Genomic DNA, 19,325 nt, shown 5'->3' on the forward strand with positions numbered 1-19,325 from the left:
CCGTGTTTCTAAGCAATAGAGACTGTTTGCTGACCAGTTTACATCTTGTATTTTCCTGTTTTACAGGGTGGTAAAAATGAAAGCAATCCAATGTTTAGAAAAAAGCCCAAACAAACAAGAACTGATTCTGTTCTCCTGAGAGAAGGTCTGCTTTAGAGATGTAACCTAACGCACCTTTTACCCCATCCTCCCTGTAGACAGCTTCTTCTTCCAAAAAAAGGAATGCCTTCAGCAACAGTGTGGGTGACTTACATCTGGGGGACTAAAAAGCCTCAGGACTGAGCCCTGCTGATGACTTAAGCTGCTCTGTGTACAAAACACCATGCTTGGAAGTCAAAAGCCTTATTCTGCTGGCCCAAAAAGGGAAGAAGGTTTAGAGGCTTGCTAAAAACAACCTTTGATCAGCTGTACGCATGTAGACAATGTTGCCTTCAGTGTCCCAGCTGGTCCGAGCTGTTGGCATAAGCAATGACAATGACATTCATTTCTTTGCATGAGACTCACCACACATATCCCATGTGAGTCCAATTTCTCAGCTGCCTGCTGATGAGAACTGAACTTCACCCAGAGAAAAGCTGTTCTGGAGGCCCACAGGATCCCAGATCCCGTGGCAAAAATCTCAGTGGGGAGGATTACTCATGTGATAACTTCCGGGCTACTCTCTGATTTTATCAGTGTATCACTGATACCCAACGTCATTCTTTTTATCATGAGAACCCCTCGACAAACAGCACTAAAAATAAAAAGCAAGAGCCCGGAGTTGGCACGAACTGTGCTACATGGACTCCAATTTGTATAGCAGGAACTATAATCACTCTGAGACGTGCCCAGGCCCTGGGGCATCCCACGGGATTTCAGTCACTTGTTTACAAGGTGTTTTGATTTGCAGCTGTTTGGCTACTGTGGCATTTCAAGAGGGGGCGGTTTGAAAGGATGTTGTTACTTTGGAGGTTGGGATTGGGAAATGGGTATTGAAAAATCACACAAGAAAACAGGCGAGTGCCGTCTTTGTTCTTCCCCCCTTACATGTGAATGACGTCAGTGCTGGGGAAAGGAGCTCCAGGAACAGATCCAGGGCCCGGTGCTCTGGAGGGAATAAGCAAGGAACAGGTACAGCCCGAAAATGGAGCCGTGCCACATGGGGCTGCCCCACATCTCACTTGGGGGCCCTGAGCTCTGGAGGCAAGAAGTGAGCCATGCAAGTCCATCGGATTTCTGGCTTTCCTAACAAGACTGCCAGCAAATCCACTGATACTGTGACATGGACACCTCTAAGAACTGGGCTAAAAGCCACAGCCAGCTCACTTCAAACAGGCCACAAACAGGCCAGCAGCTGAAACGGATTTGCTGCCTGGCTTAAAGTGATTTAGCAATTAAGACAGCTCTTTCCATCATTCCCAGCCTCCTGACCTGGACAGTTCCTCTTTCAGAGCTGCATTAAGCTAATGCCCACTTTCTTCTGGGCCCTCTTGGGATAATGGGTTCAGATATGCAGAAGAAATGTAAAAATCCGTCTGTTTTCTGGGATGAGTGATTTGTACAGTTGTGCCCACTGCCTGTTTGTGTAGCACTGTGGACAGCAAGAAGCCTGCTAAGTTGCAACTAGCTGAGGAAGGGAAAGCAAGAAGGATAAGGAGAAAACAGCCTGGCTGTTTTAAAACCATGTCCACCGAGCTGTGTGCATTTTTTGGCTTAGTTAGCTGCTTTTTTTTTTTTTTTTTTTTTTTTTTTTTTTTTTTTTGTGGGAAACCAGGAAGAACTGGTGGAGCTTTTCCCAGACTTTAGAGCGTTATTCTCTTGTTTCAAGCACTGGGATTTTGCATGCGTTAATCGACGGTAACCCACGTAAAAATATCATGCTGATAGGATATTTACTTTGCAAACGTTCCGTCTGCTGCCCCTCTCTCCTTTCCTCTTTTCCAAGTGGTGACTGACTTGAAGAGCCATGCACACACGAAGAAGCATCACCCCTGCCAGCCTTGGATGCCAGTCCCTTGCCTGCCCCGTGTGTGCCAGCAACCTGACCACACTTTCTGGGCAAAAAGCAGCAATCTCCTCACTTCCTGGAGGTAAAAGAGGACTCAGCCTAGACTGTAAAGTGTGGAAATGGAAAAAATCAGTGAGCTTATAACATGACAAATTGTTGTTTTTCTAGCTGAAAAGAAAAAAAAAAAAAAAAAAAAAAGCTGCCGCGTTTGATTCTGAGTGACACTGATCGATTTGGCACCAGCAGCTTCTCCGCTGGAGACATGAGTGACTTCTCTTTAAGCAAGCATCAGAGTTATCTAGGCTGGCATTACAGTTCATCACACTTCTTGCTTTCTCTAGGCAAAGTTGAAGGAAAAATTTGCATTTTCCTTGCACATGCCATCAAAGATCTCAAGGTACATGACTTATCCTAGCCCACACAAGAAACGTGTATGGGAGTTGGGGTCAGAAATCCTGACTCTCTCTCCTTTTCTCTAGCCAGCACGTCTCATCCCCCAAGGTTAGCTCTGACTGCTGCCATCAGGGACGTGCTATGCTGTCACCGTCGTGCCATACATACCAGTTTTAGACTCCCTGTTTTTCACCCATAGCTATGGAAAACTGTCTGCAGAAGAGGCTGTTAGAAAGGAAGTTGGAGATTGCTGGAGTCTATTCTCATCCACAGTGTCTATATTTATGCAGCCCTTGTCACAGCAGAGCAGAGAAAATGTCACTGGAACAGTTTTATTTTTGCCAGCAGGCAAGAGGTTTAAAAAGAGGCAGTATAACCTCTATTTGATGATGTGTTTGTACAAATGTTTAACTTGCTATTTCATTTAAAAATCTTCCTTAATGTTGATTTATATTCCTGGCAGGGAAGTCAGGAGGTTGGCAATCCCAATCCATTTTCAGTCTGCGCCCTGACTGCAATAGCGCAGATCGGAGCGAAGTCTTACAGCGCTCACATTTCAGCATCCTGACTGTTTGCGAGTTCTCACTCTGATATTCACGGGCAGATTATGTAACTACTAGATTTATATGTTCGAAGGCCAAATGGAAAAGATCGAAGTGTATCATTAAGAGGAAGTATTTGGAAATAATTGAGTTGAAACGAGGAACAGGAAATTAAGTGAGTGCTTGATATGAGTGACACCCTTTACCTTGAGGTGCTGTCTTGTTTCCATCTCCTGTAGGGCCTGGCACTTGTTTTCAGTACTTAAAGGGAACTTAAAAAAGGATGGAGTGGCTCTTTGATAGATAATGACATATAATATATAGGATTAGGTGGGCTGTGGGGTCCCTTCCAACCCAAACCGCTGCGATCCTGTGATTTTCAAGCCATAGGCCATCAAGCGAGCTGCACCCGCTCAGTCCTGTTTTCCACCTGAGCGTGTCAGGCTGCCGTTTTATCGCCCCAATCGCTAATAACATTCAAGGACTCATTAACGAGCTGCCTCCTTAACGGCTCGCCTAATTGCTGAGGGACGGAGACGCCACGGCTCTGCCGTGAGCTCTGGAGACGCGAGGAGAAGAAACCCCCGAGCCCGCTCAGCGCTCCTCAGGCGCCTTCACCGACCCCTACCTCTTCCACCGCCGCCTCAGGCGCGCGCCCCGACCGTTAGGGGCCGTTAGGGGCCGTTAGGGGCCGTTAGGGGCCGTTACCGCCCCGCCCCCGCCCCGCCCCTCGGGAGGCGGTCCCGGCGGCCGGGGCTCGGCGTGGCGGCGGCGCCATGTTCCTCACGGTGGCGGCTCGTGAGTGCGGCGGGGCGGGGGGGGCCGGGAGCGGCCGGGAGCGGCCGGGAGCGGCGGCGGGGCCGTGCCGGGCGGGGCCGTGTCCCGGCTGTGAGCCGCGGCCGCAGCGTGAGGTTCCCGGCCCGGCCGTGCGGCGGGACTACAACTCCCAGCAGGCACCGCGCGGCTCCCGGCGTGCCGCGGGGCGGGCTGAGGGGCCGGGCTGAGGGGCGGGAGGGCTGTGGGGGGGGGCCGCGGTGGCAGCGCGTCCCTCGTTATCTAAAGTGCAATAAAAAGCAATAAAATAATCACCGTTTCTTTTTTTTTTTTTTTCTTCTCTTCTCCATGCTGAAAACGAGCAGTGGCCAAGAGCAAATCAAAGTAAGTGCTGTGTTGCCGACCCGTCTGGGTTCTGCTGGCGCCCTGTAGCAGGGGGGTGACAAATCCCGGCCCCGTGCGGGGACCCTGAGCGTGACGGGGCTGCAGCCCCTGGGGCTGGCCGCGCCCCTTCTGTGCTTACACACGCGCGGCTTTTCACGCAGGTGGGTACAGTGGTGTACAAAAAGCACTTGTGTTCTACAGTGGCAGCACAGGTGAGTGTTGTCCTATCTACTGACACTCACCCGAAGCGCCCTGATGATCTTGAGGTCTCTTCCAACCTAGAAATTCTGTGATTCTGTGATTCTCGGTGCGTTGCGCTGTAAAGAGAGGCCATAAATCACCCACGGGGTCTTCCTCTTGCTTACCTTTGGTGCTTTTCCAGCCGGGGAGGGCCGGCTGAGGTACCACGGGGACCTTCCTGCTGTTTGCAGGCTGGCCTCAGGGCAGGTGCTCTGAACCTTTCTCACAGACAGGGCACAGGAGGCTTCCCGATCGGAGCACGTTGCATGAAGGAGCAGAAGGGAGGCACTCGGTTCTCTGGGCACCTCGATTTGCTCTTTAGTTCAGCTCAGGGGAGATGTTAGTGTCCTGTCATTCCGTGAAGCTGCATTCTGTACAACTCGATGACATTTGGTACCACACAACCTTGGACACTGACTTTTGGTACCTTTTTGGAATTCTTTAAGAATCAGCCCCCAAAATATCCAGTATCATGCATGGGTCTGCAGAGATTGTTCTGTTACAGGATTCGCACAATTGTCAGGGTTTGAAACTGAGGGCTCACTTTCCAAGCACGTGTGTGACAGGGAAGAGAGCAGGTTGACATCTTAGCTTTCTGCTGAAGCAAACACAGCAAAGCAGGACTTTTCCTTGAGGTGAAAAATGGTATTGCTAATATAACAATAGTATAAAATATAGCTAATATAATTGCTATCCTTTTTCCATGCCTTTTTTTTCCTGCTGTTCCTTCCTCTGTTCTTTGTGTAGTCTTGTGTATACCTCAGGAATATTTCATCTCCTTGTGTTATTTATCCTTATGTGCTTCCCCCCGTTTTTATCCCCGTGTCCTGAGAGCTTTCCACAGCTCTCCTCTGCCTGAGCTCCCGGCTGCAGCTCTCCGTCGGGCAGCAGGTTCTGCGAACGAGGGGTGTTGTTCAGAAAGGGCCTGGCCTGGAGTATGTGGTGTGGAGAATTCCAGTATGCCTGGTCATACTGATACCGCCGATTCCCCCCAAAAGGGGAAACTGCGCAGAGGCTTTGGGGAAGTGGCTGAGGTGCAGGGGAAGGAGGCCGGGTGGTGCTGGCACCGCACATCACACCTGCGGTAGCGTGCAGGAGGGCAGTCAGCGGGGTGATCCCTCGACGATGCTCGGTCAGTTGGCCGGAGGGAAGCTGGTGATTGATTCCCTGTTAATGTGCACATCCCAGTAAATGACACTGCGAAGCTGAAAAGGGAGAGCTCTGGAAAGGACACGGGGCAGAGCTGTGCCAGTGAGGGAGGATGGGGCCTCGCCAAGGTGGGGTGTGACCGAACTGGAAGCAGGCGGATCTGGAAAGGGAGCCGAGTGCCCAGTTGTGGAGATGTAGCCAAACCTTTATGGCAATGGGGGAGAAATACCTCGTTTACAGATGGTTAATGGCTTTGACCTTTCCTTTGAAATGCAGAAGGTGCCCTGGGTTTCTGGGAAGTCGTGCAGGCCTTGGAACAGCTGGAGGGTGAGGGGCACGGGGCCACCGCCAGCCTGCTCCATGTGCCCGGTGTCACCCAGTGGGGAGGGGGTTCCCGTCCTGTGCCTGCGCGGGGACGGAGGGCACAAGGAGCTCTGCTTCTCCTTTCTGCCTGCCTCCTGTTCCATTCCATTGCTCCGGTTCCTCTCTGCATGCGGAAGTGATAGCCTGAGATACGGCACTGTCTGAGCCTAGCTACCATCATCCTTTCATTCCATCATCGTTTAAGCTGCAGTGACCCAACTGTGTGTTGATTTTTTTCTTCTTTTTTTTTGTCTTCTCCCTTACTCCTCCACCCTGTTTTGTGGAGGAGCTACTTCTCTCTGTGCTTGTGTACTACTTTCGAGTTATTTACTCCACTTTGATGCTGGAATTTATGGTTGATAGCAGGCTCTTTTTGTGTGTTACGTTAATTTTAGAATATTATTTTAAAGGTCCGATCCAGAACATGGGTGAAATTGAAATGAATTACCTTATGTGACAGATTGCTTATGCTTGTCCACTTGGCAGTGCCCCGGCAGACACGTGGGGGCACAGACGTGCTGTGTACTGATGCAGACGCCTCCCTTGTGACTTCAGGTACATTCTGGTGAGGATGAAGAGCGCAGCAGAGACCGGCTACTGCTTCAACATCAGGAGGCTGCGACTGCAGGACAAACTGGTCCTGCTGAGATACGATCCCATCGGTAAGGGGCTGGGGGAGAAGTCAGCCCGCTCTGTGTAAGCCGCTCCGGTTGTCTGGGGGTAAAAGCTTGACAGTAACAGGCTTTTTCCCATCTGAGCAGAATATGTCATAACACATTTGATCCTCCGATGACTGTACAGTTGCTGTTCTTCATGACATTCCACTGGGAAGTAAACGTTACCCTCATTTTACAGATTGTGGCACTGAAACAAAGTAAGGACTTGCCCAACACATCAGTCTTTGATGACAGCCATGCCACATGTCAGTGGCAAAGCGAAGTGACACAGGAGTTCTTTCATTCTGTTTCTTTGTGTGGTTTGCTAGACTGCTACCTCCAACAAGCAGGCACGAAGCGTGCCTCAATAGAAATGTTCTGTTCAGCTGCCACGGGTTCTCCAGACAATAAATTTTGCCCATTGCTTGCAAAATGGACTGTTTCTTTTAAAGAAAGAAGCACTTTCCCTCCTCCCCGAATGATACCACTCTCTAGATAACGGTTTGTGAGTTCTTTTGTGTTGCTCTGGTCCTTGCAAATTTTCTCCATTTAAGAATCTGATCTGGTGGTGAGTTACAGCACTTGAGAAGATGGCTTTTGCTCACAAAGCTTTTTGAAAGGTGACAGAGGTCATGTTTCTGCGGGAGGAGGCAGTCTGCAGCTAAAATTATAAAGATTAATTTGGGGAAACTCAGTAACTGAACCAGACCAGGCTAGAAATTGGGGGAGCTGATGCAAAAAAAAAAAAAATTATTTAAAGCTAGCATGAAGAGATGTATTGAGCAGCTCTGAGTATATGACATAATACATGACCAGAAGCTATGTGGTGCAGGCTTTTGTTGTTGTTAGTTAATTAACCTTTTCATACTCAGATCTAACAGACCGGGAGCTTTATGTCAAGTGAGAGAAATAACTGGGGAAGCTGTGTGCACTCATCAAAGTACTGCTGCTGAGAGAGGCCGTGGCCTTCCTTCTGTACTTCATACACAGGGGAAGCAGAGATCCCCGGGATTGTTCCCTGAATAAGAAAATGTTAAAATAGCGTTCCCTTTACTGCACGAGAACACTGCAAAATGTACCTCCAGGAGCTTTGCAACTTGCAGGAAATGTGAAGACTGGAGAGCTCAGGCTACGCGGTGCTTCTGTTGCAGAACATGTAGTAGGTTGTTGAAGCAAGAAATTGGAAGTAATTAAGAAAAAAAGCTCTGATCTTTGTAGCCTATACTAGAACACAAGTGAGAAATTGATGTGAGAAAGTGCTGCATGTGTGAAGGGAAGTAAATTTGAGTCTAGATACCACCTCACATCAGGAATATGTTAGGAAGCATTTTCACTTGGCATGCATTTTCACCTTCTGTTTTGTACTTTTCGAAAACCTGGGCCCTCCACAGAATGAGTTTGGTGAAGTAGTGGCAGCAGTGCCCAAGTTTCACTACCTCCTAACTGCAACAGCAGAATGTGTTACTAAGTTGGAGGATTTCTTAAAGTGAAACTTTGATGTGGAAGGAGCGATTTTGTTACTGTGTGGATGGCCCTCGCAGCACTTTCAAAGGAATGAACACTGAAGTTGGATCGGAGCAGCGGTGCTTTCAGGTGGCCCTGCAAAGCTCTGGCCGGATTCTTTCAGTAACGCGTCCACCGTGCTTAGCCTGTGGCCGAGCTGCCTTTGCTAACATCTGCATCAGGTGTTGGAGGCAGGCCCTGTTGCACTTCCCAGTCGATCTGAGAGACTGCCTAGATCCAGCCTGTCATCTGTAGTTGTTTGGGCTCTGGAGCTGGAGAGTAGTAGAAAGCCGTAAGAACCTATTTTCATCCCTCCATCAAACAGCTGTGACTCAGAATAGTCACACACGGCAGCTGGTGAATGTTTTCAGCCACTTAAATCCTGATGGTTATTTTCACAGAGGTACAAGGGACCTCTTAGGAGCTAAAAATTACATGTGGTAAAGCGAAAGCACTGCTCAACTCCTTCAGGAGCTGGTTAGCAGCAGCGCTGCGCCAGCCGTGCTTGCTCCACAGTCATTTCAGCAGCGAAGCCAGCCAGGAGAAAGGGATGTAGGCTTGTTGAATTGGGTCTTAACACTTCAGGGTTCTTAATAGATTTTTTTTTTTCTTTCTTCTCTATAGCTAAACAACGTGTCCTCTTCACGGAGAAGAGAAAAATCCGCTCTATCTAAACAATGACTGCGCTTGATTTATGCACGAGGAGAGGATGGTTCGGGGGGAGAACCGGGTGAATGCTGATTCAGAAATCCTGCAGCATGGGCTGAAAAGAGAGGAAATGAACTGGGATCACCGTCTCCTGTGATTTGAAGGCCATTGTGAATAAAACAATGTAGAGAGAGAAAATTCTTCATGTCTGGACATAGATCATCACAGTAACATTTATTTATCTTTTGAGTTATTTTTACAGTGCTCAATTAAAAAAAATTAAATAGCAAATCCCATTGTCTGTGTTTTCCATTGTGAAAGAGGCTGTAATCTTCAAAGGAACCATTGTTTTATAAGGCAATAAAAATTAACATTTTCCACAGCAGGAATTCAATGGCAGGATCGCAAGTTTTTCTAACCTACCGGCCGCAGATTCAACAGTAGTGACCACGACGTGGTGTCATTCCTTGGAGGGGCAGTGCCGCGCCAGCTCCTTCCTGGGCCAGGAAGGAGAGGTGGGAACCTGGTGGAACAAGATGTGCTGGCGGATAAGCCGGGAGCAGGGCTAATAGGGCTGCTTCAGGCCAGGTAAGCAGGCCAGGTTTTTAACCTCTGGGTTTTTACTGAACATGGAGAAAGTTGGTTGCCAAGTCTCTGAGATAACCACCCTGCCCCGTCTTTACAACCGTAGGGCAGGAGCTAACAGAACTCCTCAAACAAGAAGCAAAGAGACTTCCCTGCTCTTTCCAGTCAGTGGAGGGGAACGGCTGTGCAGTTGGGAGAATAATGCAGTCTGGGCTAAGATAAAATCAGTACATCGAGCTAGACAATATCAATCAGAAAAGGTCCTGAGGCAAGTCCTTCCTGTAAGGATACGAAGATTGTGTCCCCGCTGCCTGGACGCTCACCGAGGCAATGCAGTTACACTTCCTGACCATTTCCTCCATGGGTAGCTTGGGATAGTAAGCCAGGTAGAAGGCGAGTGCTCCCACAAAACTGTCGCCAGCTCCCTAGAATGAAACAACAAACAAGTTGAAGCCTCCTCGCGCGGGGGAACGATTCAGATGTGTTTACTGGAAAGACAAAAGTTGTAGCGCTGATTGCCAGGAGTCAGGAAATTGTTTGGGAGTAGAGTTCAATTCACTTTTCCATGCCTCAGAAACGCTGCAGTTTTAAACTAGCGCCGTAATACTATCTTTGTGCCCCACTGTTCAATCAAGGTACCCAAAATACAGCTTAAAAAGACAGGCAAGTGTGCTACAGCTTGGCTAACGTGCTGCTACAAACGCTGCTTTTGAAACTTCCTGTTGTTGGAATGTTGATTTTGATTTCTCAACCTGAAGGTTTCATTAAAGCTATTTTTCTCTCATTTAACTTCTGTTTTTCATAAAGGGCAGTGGTAGAAGGGAGAGAGAAAAGGGGAAAAATAAGCCATGTGGCTTGTGGTGTCTGTAAATTCCTAGTCACAGAATGAAACATTTTGATGCCTCCAGACCTTAGCTGTTTCTCATTAAGAAGGTCCTGCTAATGAAGGTCTACGCTGTGTCTATCAAGTGAGCCACTCTTACTCCTGGGATGAGCTTTGCCACCTGTGCAGAGTTTAGCCACAGGGGCTGCAGGACAGTGCTGCTCAGCTTGGGCTCTGGCAGCTCTCGAGCCTCCGGTCCCCAGATCTTGTCTCCAGTGACAGCTGCCCCGAGCCGTGCTCTGACCAGCAGGGAAAGACAACTGTTTGCCTCTCGAATGTTTTTTAACAACACCTCCCGTTTTACGATGCTCAGGGCTCTATTACGCACTGAACAACTGGCAAAATGAATCACTTTTAACTTGACTGGCACATTTCATTCTGCTTAAGTGTCCCTTCCCGCTCCTTCCCTAAAGCTGGCTTGATTTCTGAGGCCAATTCTCGGTGGTATGGTGAAGCTTGTTCTCAGGCCCTTTTTAAAATCATACTTTTCTACCAGGAAAAGTGTTACGCTGTGCACACATCTGAGAAGCTGTATATGGACTAGCTCTGCTAAGGGCTTTGCCTCTGTAGTTGTAATAAACACTTCTGAGGATACAACAGGCCCCAAGAGTCACGGGGCAAGAGCAAAGGGCCTGGAAAAATGCAATTAAGTGAGCCGAGCAAAACTTCTAACTGGAAATTACGGAGAGGAAGTAATTTTCCAATTTGGAGTTCTAGTGGTTCTCACTGCTACACTCATGCGCACCATAACATCAGCTGTATGTAATATCTTTCCTGAAAAACAACAACAAGAAGAACAAAAAACCATAAAACCCACCACCCTTTCCACAGAAATCTGCTATAAGCAGCTGATGGGGCAGAGCATAGCCACGAAGGAGCCCCGATGAAGCGGGTGAGTGTGGCTACGCGTTGCCCTCTTGCTGCTCCAGCCAGGGAACTCCCTGTTTAACTCTCCAGGCCTGAATTTTGGATGCTGTCCGCTCTTGCCTTGACAAACACCAGGTCAGTAAGCGAGGCTCCTGTGGCAGCAGCTGTTCCAATGCCCCGTGCGGCTGGGCAGAGCCGGGGCAGGCTTTTATCAAGGTCTCCTGGGCCTTTGTCTCTCCCCTGCTTCCCAGAGCGCTCCCACAATGGCAGGTGGAGCAGCGACAGGTGACTGCTGGTTAAGCATTGCCAGCAGCTTTTGTCTGATGCATGGCACAAAAATCTTTGGCCCATCTCGGAGTTTACAATCTAATCGGCGCGCGATTAATTATTAAAGTTACTTTGGCACTGCTGTCACAGACACAAGTCAAATTTCAGCAAGCAGCCCTGTTACGCCATGGGGCTGGCAGGAAGGGCTCGGCGCTTTTACACGAAATGCTCTTCACACGGTTGATTACTGGGCAATGCAAGCAGCCAAATATGATTTTAATGAGGAATGCTCTGAATATCTGGTGTCAGATGGCACAACCCACACGTGGCGGCAGCACGAGATGGAATCCTGTCTTTTTGATCACCTTTGTTAACAGAGATAACTGAACGCCACCCCAATCAATTGCTCAGCTATGGAGCAACGAAGAACTAACAGCACGTAGGCATGCCTTAGTTTGGGTGACAGCGAGAGGGATCCCAGGTTCCCCCGGCCAAGTCGCAGTGGCCGTGAGGTGGTACTGACTGACTGCAACGATGGGGAAGGGGACGAGCAGCAGGCTGCCCTGCAGAACGGAAAAAGGCGTCCTTGTATTTTTTTTTTTCCAAGAGAAAAGATTATGGGATGATTGGAGAGTATACAAAAGGATTTGATAAAAGTAAATTTTGGCTGAAATCCTTACTTTCCATAGGCAGACCGAAGCAGTATCTCTAAAGCTCAGCTACTACAGACCCCAGGGACATCATAAATTCAGCTGTTAGTAAGTCAGCATCTTCTGTGGGGGGTGGTTTCAGCAGAGGAGCTCCTACTCCGAGAACAGCGGCCGATTACGTAGGAACCCTGTCCAGCCTTGCCTCTGGTCTGTGCCGACATGACTGATCAAACACGATGTGGAGAGCTACAGCAGCACTGATTCAGCTGCACTTAGAACTATTTTTGGCCTACAGAAACAGACCGTCCCTCCTTGGTAGGGTGGATTAAGCTACGTGGAGTTCGGTGGATTCAGAAAAGGTCAACACAGAGCAGGCGGAACTGGCTCGGAGTAACATCAAGATTAGTTTGCTTAACTCTGGATTAGCAAATACTGGGTTTATACTTAGCTGTTCCAAAACCTGCTGCAAGAAAAAATTACAACGTACTCCGCAAGAACAATGATTTTGAAAATGAGCAGGAAGACGCATTTATCCTGCCCACTGACAAGCTATAAACACAGGATCCGTAATATTTGACATTCTTCAGCATTTGTCTTCCAGGAATCCTAATACATTGCAGACTTCGAGATAATCCCCATATCCTTGAGTGCCTGGAGACAATTCATTCCATAATTATAAAAATATAACTTGCTTAACCTTTCTATAAAGCAAGAGATGCCAGTTCGTATGAAATAAAATAAAGAACTAGATCAAAAAAAAGTTGGTCTGATATGGTGTGCCCAGTTCTAAAATGCAAATATTATGGTCTTGACTAAGTTTTATGGTTTTGCAGCAGTTTTTAAAACCTATTTATATGCTGAGCCACTAGTCTGGAAGGTCCTTGTTTTCCTGTGTGTCTGGAAAAGGGCATTTTTGTTTATTACAATCCAGCACTGACTGAGATTCTGTGACTCTAGAGAAGAGAAAACCCACGAAAACACTTCTATTTATACCTTAGCTTTTGTTAGCCCGGATTTGTCAGAAGCTGGTTCACAACTTTAGTATAACTATTTTTATACGATGCTACCCTGAAAAGCTTTTTATGGAAAGTGCTTTGTAAGTGGAAGCTATATTGTTCACCAGTCTTTCCAGCAAGTCAAGTGTTTTTCAGGCAGTCATGCCCAGCATAATAGGATGCATTTCACTTGTACAATAAGATGACTTGTTCACCAGAAACATTTGGAGGCCAAGAGGCAAAAGCTCCAGCTCAGTCTTGCAGCAGTTGCGCTGCCTTTTTCCAGGGCGACCTCTTGCTCACCCTTTGCCCTCCCAGCCTGTCCTCCTGGGGAAGAGCAGTGGCAGCGCTGCAGGAATCGGAGCAGGGGCTGGCTCCTGAAGCCTTGACCTTGTTACCGAACCTCAGAAAACCTCCCTTGGGCGATTCTTGCAGGAGTCGCAGTCCGTGGGCTTTGTATGTTAAATGGATTCATTCAATTTAAGACGCCGTGAGCCTGTACCGCCTGTAACTATAAACTCTTCATTTAGTGCATAAATCAAAACAGCAATCCAAGAGCTGTCAAAAACTGCATTCTAACGCAGGATCAACTTCACTTCTTGCAATGATGTTTACAGTCTCCTAGGAGCTTTCACAGCAGTGCACAAACAAATGCAGCCCGCGGATTACACTGACTTAGTGCAGCCCAAATACACGGCCATACTCTGAAGGCCTTGGAGAATTCCTGTTTTCTTTCTGTCAGTCCACAACGCTGCAGCACTGGATGATGCCGAGGGTGACACCCTTTGTGTCACGTCTGCTCAGGGCTCCTTGTTGCCTGCCCTGGTCCCAAACTAGAAGTTACTCCACGTAACAGAGAAATACCCATCTGCAAAGACATCTCCTCGGGAGCAGGGAAATCCTCTGTCTCCACACAGGAACCATGGGGCTGGGCTTGGATGGTTACCTGTAGAAGCAGGGAAGTGTTTCCAGCCTTCGGGATACGTTCAGATGCTCTTGTGCCAAGGGGGTCTATGTGTCAGCAGAGAGAGAATTTCAGATGAAATGCTCAGAGAGCAAAACACCCCTTGGTAATGGTGACTGAATCACTTATATGGCATTTTGGGAGGGTCTCCATGATTTCCTTCTCCCTAAAACACTCTGTTTATCACCTGTGTGATGGAGAACTGTCTATTTCCAGAAATAGTACTGGCTGCTTTTTGAGTTTTTCATTTATTTGCCTGTGCATTACTGTTTTGTTTGATCTGGGGGGAGAAAGCTCAATATTTTTTCCCCGATTTTTGCTTATGTTTCACCGGAGAGATATTCTGGCAGCTTGAATTAAGACAGTCTTTAAGTTAAGCTAACTGCACTGGCTTGAAACTGTCTTGAAATTAAAGTCATTTGACTATGGTCAACCAATCTCCCAAGCTCGAGGCCTAACAAGGGTGACAACTCCCGTGGTGTCTGGGGTGCCTGGACCCACACGGAAGGGTTTCTGTCTTTGTAGGGAGCCCCACAGATGCTGGTGGGGTTCTGTCCAGCCGTGCTCACGGGGCCAGACCCCGAGTCCCGAACTTCTTAAGCCTGAAATGCCAGAAATTACGGAGAGCTTATCCACTAGCACAGTTATTCCTGCATCTGTGCATGGAGTTTTGAGCTAGAACAAAGAGATAAGAAGTCCTTAGAATGGTGCTACTGCCTTTTGTAATAGAAAAAAAAAAAAACACAAATGAGATTGAAACACACCGCAGGGCCCAGCTTGTTAGGTCTAACCTCGGCTTCTGCAGCAGCACAGACTGGGAGCACAGCAAAGCTGCTGGTGTTGAAGAGAAAGAAGTGAAGAGAAAGAAAGAGAGGCGCTCTGTGCCTCAGACTTTTAGGGTCTGGATCATGACAGTGTTTCTGCGCTCAGTCCGTGCTCTGGTAGCCGAGAGCTTCTGCAGCCTTGTCAGGAAGCCGAGCTCCAACACGCTGCCTGAAACCAAGGGAGAACGCAGAGAGCGAATCCCTGGCAGTGGAGCTGGCCTGGTGCTGTCTTCTTGCCCTCTGCCTTTCCTTGCTGGATTCCCACAGCACAGCCAGGCCAGAGCAAAGGAGAAAGAGGTTAGAAACACTCCTGTCAGCAGCAGCGTGCTCTTGGATCAGCTCGAGCCAACTGTGAAACCTCACCCTGGGTCAACACGAAGCAATTCATTAACTCAGCCGCGTATCCAAGCCCTGGTGGAGTGCTCTGGCTCCTCGGCCACGCGGGGAAAGCCGCCTGCTCCGCTCCCCCCCGCGCCCTGGGGCTCAGGCTGGAGGGGTGAGGAACGATCGCGTTTCCTTTCTGTACCTCTTCCAGCCTGTTCTGGGAAGCCGTGGGAAGGAGCAGTCCCTGCCTTTCTTGCATCGATGTTGCCGTGTGCTTGCACGGGCCCTTTGCAGGCCTCGAGAGCTTCGAGGTAACCCAACGGCACCCACTGCAGGCTCTCAGTTGGGACACATCAAAACCAAAGCACACCACACAATGCTTCGCATCAGCCGTCAGGAATTTTTACCCACTTCCTGACAGATTTCCTGACGGTTCATTAACAGTGATTAATCAGCCTGACCGTTAACCCCCTGCATTCCTGAGAGATTAATCTCCATGCAAGGCCTCCTGCACACATTTTCTTCCCTTTCTGAACCATCCTACTCCATTTAGTTATTTGCTGCTTCTAAGAAGATCAGAGGCAAGCATTACAGATGCATGAATTCCCCTGGAAAGTTATCTGGTTTGTGGTGAAGGCTGGAAATAAACCACCCAACATTCACAACTCTGCAATTTTTATATGCCACCTAAAAAGCACAGCTGAAAGGAGAGATCTGGTAGCATCAGACAGTCCCACTCGGCATGTTCAAAGCCCCTGTACGGCAGCTGTTTTGGAGGTAGGTAATGCTGCTGTCATTTCACATGATGGGAAACGAACCGAAGTCAAGAACAAGAATTTTAGGGACACCCACTTGGACACATCTGTGGGCTGAACTCGGCGGTCCTCATCAGCATGGACTGCAAGAGGAGCCCCACGATCTACCCATCCTCTGAGAATGACGCACAGCCTGGGAACCCCAAAAATGAGGCATCCAAAACCAGTAAGTGGACCTCCCTCCCTGAGCTGCCCAAAGCTCTGCGGGGCTCTCAGTCAGGACTGGAGCAGAGCAGCTCCTGCCTCGCTGCCTACAGCAAACGCACTGCGAGGTGCCTGCGAGGTGCCGGCTTTCTCTTAGTGCACACCGATGAAACCTGGGGGAGAGGACGGGAGAGCTGCCTTGTGCCAGGGAATTGTATTCCGGTATGTCACTCAGCACCGGGGAAGAAAGCTAATCTGTGTCACAAGCCAGCTCCAGGAAGCCAACAGAGTATTCACCCACAGGGAGCACTCTGTTTTCTGAATCATCAAAACAATTCAGTGTGCTGATGCTCGTATAAACTCCTTTCAACTCCAGATAGCATTCATGGGAGGTGACAAAGTTCTTCGTTACACGAGGCAGTAAGCGCACCGAACCGGGATCCTCAGCTCTGCCCTGACAGCAGCGGCTCCGTGTTGCTGACCCTGTGAGGTTCCCACCAACCCGGCAGTTCACCACCGCTCGGACTCCTACACACCACAGTGTTTCGGATATTTTGGCGAGGACCCTTTCTATCCAGGATACACTTCTGTGTAGGGTTTCAGTTTAAGCCTCAGTTAAGCTTTTGCCTTGGTGCCTGCTTCTTCCTTGGTCTCACAGCTGAGCTATGATCTGTGACCTCCTTTCATTTGAACTGGAAGTTTGCACCTAACAGAGAAACTCAAAACCAGCAAAGGAAACCCTCCATGAATGTTGTTTTTTTTTTTTTTTTCCTTTTTCTCAAGTACATATAGGAAGCTTATGACATATAAAACACAGTGCTGCGAAACTCTCCTTACACGTCAGCTCAATCCAAGTCTCCCCAGTGGCACTCTCGCAAAGAACACCATACACAGCAAGACATGTCAACAACAGGGACGCACGCAGGCGCTGCTGCTGACGGGAAGGAGACGGGCTTTCGGCTGAACGTGCTGCAGGAGCTGTCGGTACCTTTCCCGAAGCTGGAGCTCAGCACTCAATACAGCAGCTCCTCGGGACGCAGGTCGATTCGTAGCTCTCCAGCTGGTTTGTCAAGCCTCGGCAATGCGCGGCTGCTCTCCTGCTCTCATCACGAGCTCCACTTACATCACTTCCTCAAGAAGCGCTTCCCTCCCTTCATTATCCACACCACGCTCGTGCCAGCTTGTAATTTCCGCCCAACAGAGCTGACGCTTAGGTGTTAATTCACCAATTTCAGTTAATGAGCACCTGGAACCAGAGCCCAAGCCCTGCCCAGAGCACATCACATCGCTCTGATAGCACGCTGCACAGACTGGCGGTGGGTTTCCCCACCGAGCTCCCCAGCTAGGAGAGAACCGGCCACATTGCCACCAGCTGTGTCACCCAGTGTCACATCAGGGGCTGGCGGGCCCTGGGGACCCCACAACCTAACAGCCGGGTCAGACAGGGGAAATCTCCTTGCTGGGCATTTCGCTAGCCACATGAGTGTTTTTTTTTTTCTCTCAAACTGAGGGAAAATGCCAAAAGTCCTGTAGTGATCCCATGTAATCTGACGAGATGCACTCAGAATGACACAACTGCCATCTCGCCTGGAATTGATCAAAAAAACATTCTTTTTTTGCACGAAAGCTCCATATGCTCGAGTGCCTCTTTCAAAACCACAGTATCTAGCCTTTGTTGGCTGGCCACTGCTCCCGCCTACCTCTGAACTACATATCCTGGAAAAAAAAAAACAAACCCAAAACTTCAGGAGGTTTTTTGTCTGAGCTCACTCTCGCATTGTCCCCTTGCCAGCTCCCCACATTCTTTTTCCTACCGAGTTTGCCTGAGCTTTTTGATGAGCTCTCTAGTTGCATCTCCCCTCTGGAAGTTCAGCAAGATGTGCCCCACAAGCCAGAGCTGCTGCTCTGCTCCCTGCTATCCACTCTGCTGTCCTGCACGTGCGGGGCATGAGGGCAGAAAACGGGGCTCCCCGCTCGCTCATGGCCTTCAGCAGTAGGTTCCCTGTAAAGGAACCTCTGCTGGGTCTTTCCTGTAACACGTGGGTCTTTCCAACAAATGTACCGCCCCCTTAACAGGTTCAGCAACAAACTCTTAGATACCAGGAACGAGGCACACACTTCCAGAGACTTTCCTTACCTTTTCCCTGTGTTTCTGTATCTGTTTCTACTTTCAAAATAATAGAAATAACCCGCCTTAGAGCCCTTTTGGCTGGTGACAAATGTTGCTGCCAGAATTTGGGAATCTGCTTTTCTACAGCTGAGTTGTTCTAGAGCAGCTGATTTTGTATCTAGATGTCTATCTACACACAAGAAAACTCAAAACAAAACCCTGAGGGCAGTGACAAAATCATTATGGCCAACTGAAAACTGTCCATTAAACACATTACCATAGGTTACTGCCATCAGTCACCAAAACTTATGTTTTTAGCTTCCTTTCATTTGCCTAGCTGAAGCTCTACCATGCATTCTGGCCCCAGGACAGGGTACAAAGGATTGATTCCTTTACCCTTGATAAGAAACAAACCCGGCATTTTCTGTGGTTAGAATTTGCAAAAGCAAGAAGCCCGATTTCCTCATTATTCTCATTTCTCTGTTCTTGTTCTTTTGAAAACCTAATTATGCAATATCACTAATCCAACGCAAACCTTTATGGTTTATGGAGTGACCAAAATTACTTTCAAGAGAAAAAAAAAAAACAACTGTTGGGGGAAATCAGGTCTTTGGTCAGTATGAACATTGCTGCAATTGGCACTCCTGGGTAACTAAGTAGGCCGGGGGCTCTGGAGGCAGATTTGTCTTCCCTCTCATGACAGTTAGAGCCAACGTGGACAAACTGCGAAGATGAGGAGTTGATGTCCTACAACCAGGATAATATCTGGTTGTGCAGCTCTAAAGAAGACAAGGAGGAATGCGACATTTGTAGATTAACCGTAAATGCGAGAGGTAAAAACCGATGAGTCGTTATGCCAAGAATATGCTGCACTATTACACAGTGGTTCACATTTTCAACTTCCTACGGCACAGGCCAGAAAAAGATACTTGGGAAGGTGACGCTCTGGATGTGCCAGAAGTGCCAGCTTCCAGCAGCTATTTTTAACTGCAGGAATTTAATTAGAAAGGATGGCTGCACACGGTTGGTCTTCCTTCCTCTCCATTCTTTGTGCAGATCAGATAGCCCGGTGTGTGCCATTACAATGGACAATGTCTCGTGTGCTGGTGTTGACGGCACAGTGTCTGCGCTGAGCACAAGGTGACCTGCGTGGCCAGGACTGAATTTTCCTGAGAACATCCTTTCGGTGGAGACCCCGTCTTGGCTTCACCATGAAGACAAGGAGAGGAGAGCAAATCAAGAAAAGAGATGTGGCGCG

The 19,325-nt window shown here is 48.6% G+C and overlaps 2 protein-coding genes and 1 long non-coding RNA gene across 3 annotated transcripts in view; 1 reads left to right on the forward strand and 2 right to left on the reverse strand.

Annotated features, from left to right (window-relative positions):
- The first annotated feature begins 3,653 nt into the window (after positions 1 to 3,653).
- Positions 3,654 to 8,930, forward strand: MRPL33 (mitochondrial ribosomal protein L33). Its single transcript, XM_084514841.1, has 4 exons — positions 3,654 to 3,720; positions 4,062 to 4,080; positions 6,388 to 6,494; positions 8,616 to 8,930. The coding sequence occupies exons 1-4, from the start codon at positions 3,699 to 3,701 to the stop codon at positions 8,663 to 8,665; spliced, it is 198 nt and encodes a 65-aa protein (XP_084370967.1). The 5' UTR covers positions 3,654 to 3,698; the 3' UTR covers positions 8,666 to 8,930.
- RBKS (ribokinase) overlaps positions 8,855 to 19,325 on the reverse strand; it is a 67,234-nt gene continuing 56,763 nt past the window's right edge. Inside the window, exon 8 of the mRNA XM_084514840.1 lies at positions 8,855 to 9,649. Within this exon, the coding sequence (XP_084370966.1) occupies positions 9,476 to 9,649 (174 nt within the window). The 3' untranslated portion in view covers positions 8,855 to 9,475. The remainder of the gene's footprint in view (positions 9,650 to 19,325) is intronic.
- Positions 11,369 to 17,670, reverse strand: LOC311434590. The gene is made up of 2 exons (XR_014691577.1): positions 16,795 to 17,670; positions 11,369 to 16,663 (listed from the first exon to the last, which is right to left on the reverse strand). It is a non-coding gene; the product is annotated as an uncharacterized lncRNA (long non-coding RNA).

Source organism: Aythya ferina, assembly GCF_964211825.1.
Source record: "Aythya ferina genome assembly, chromosome: 3".
Taxonomy (NCBI): domain Eukaryota; kingdom Metazoa; phylum Chordata; class Aves; order Anseriformes; family Anatidae; genus Aythya; species Aythya ferina.

Coding starts and splice junctions, on each gene's coding strand:
- MRPL33 (XM_084514841.1), top strand. CDS start 3,699: ATGTTCCTCACGGTGGCGGCTC. Junction 6,495..8,615: donor GCTGAGATACGATCCCATCG/GTAAGGGGCTGG, acceptor TCTTCTCTATAG/CTAAACAACGTGTCCTCTTC.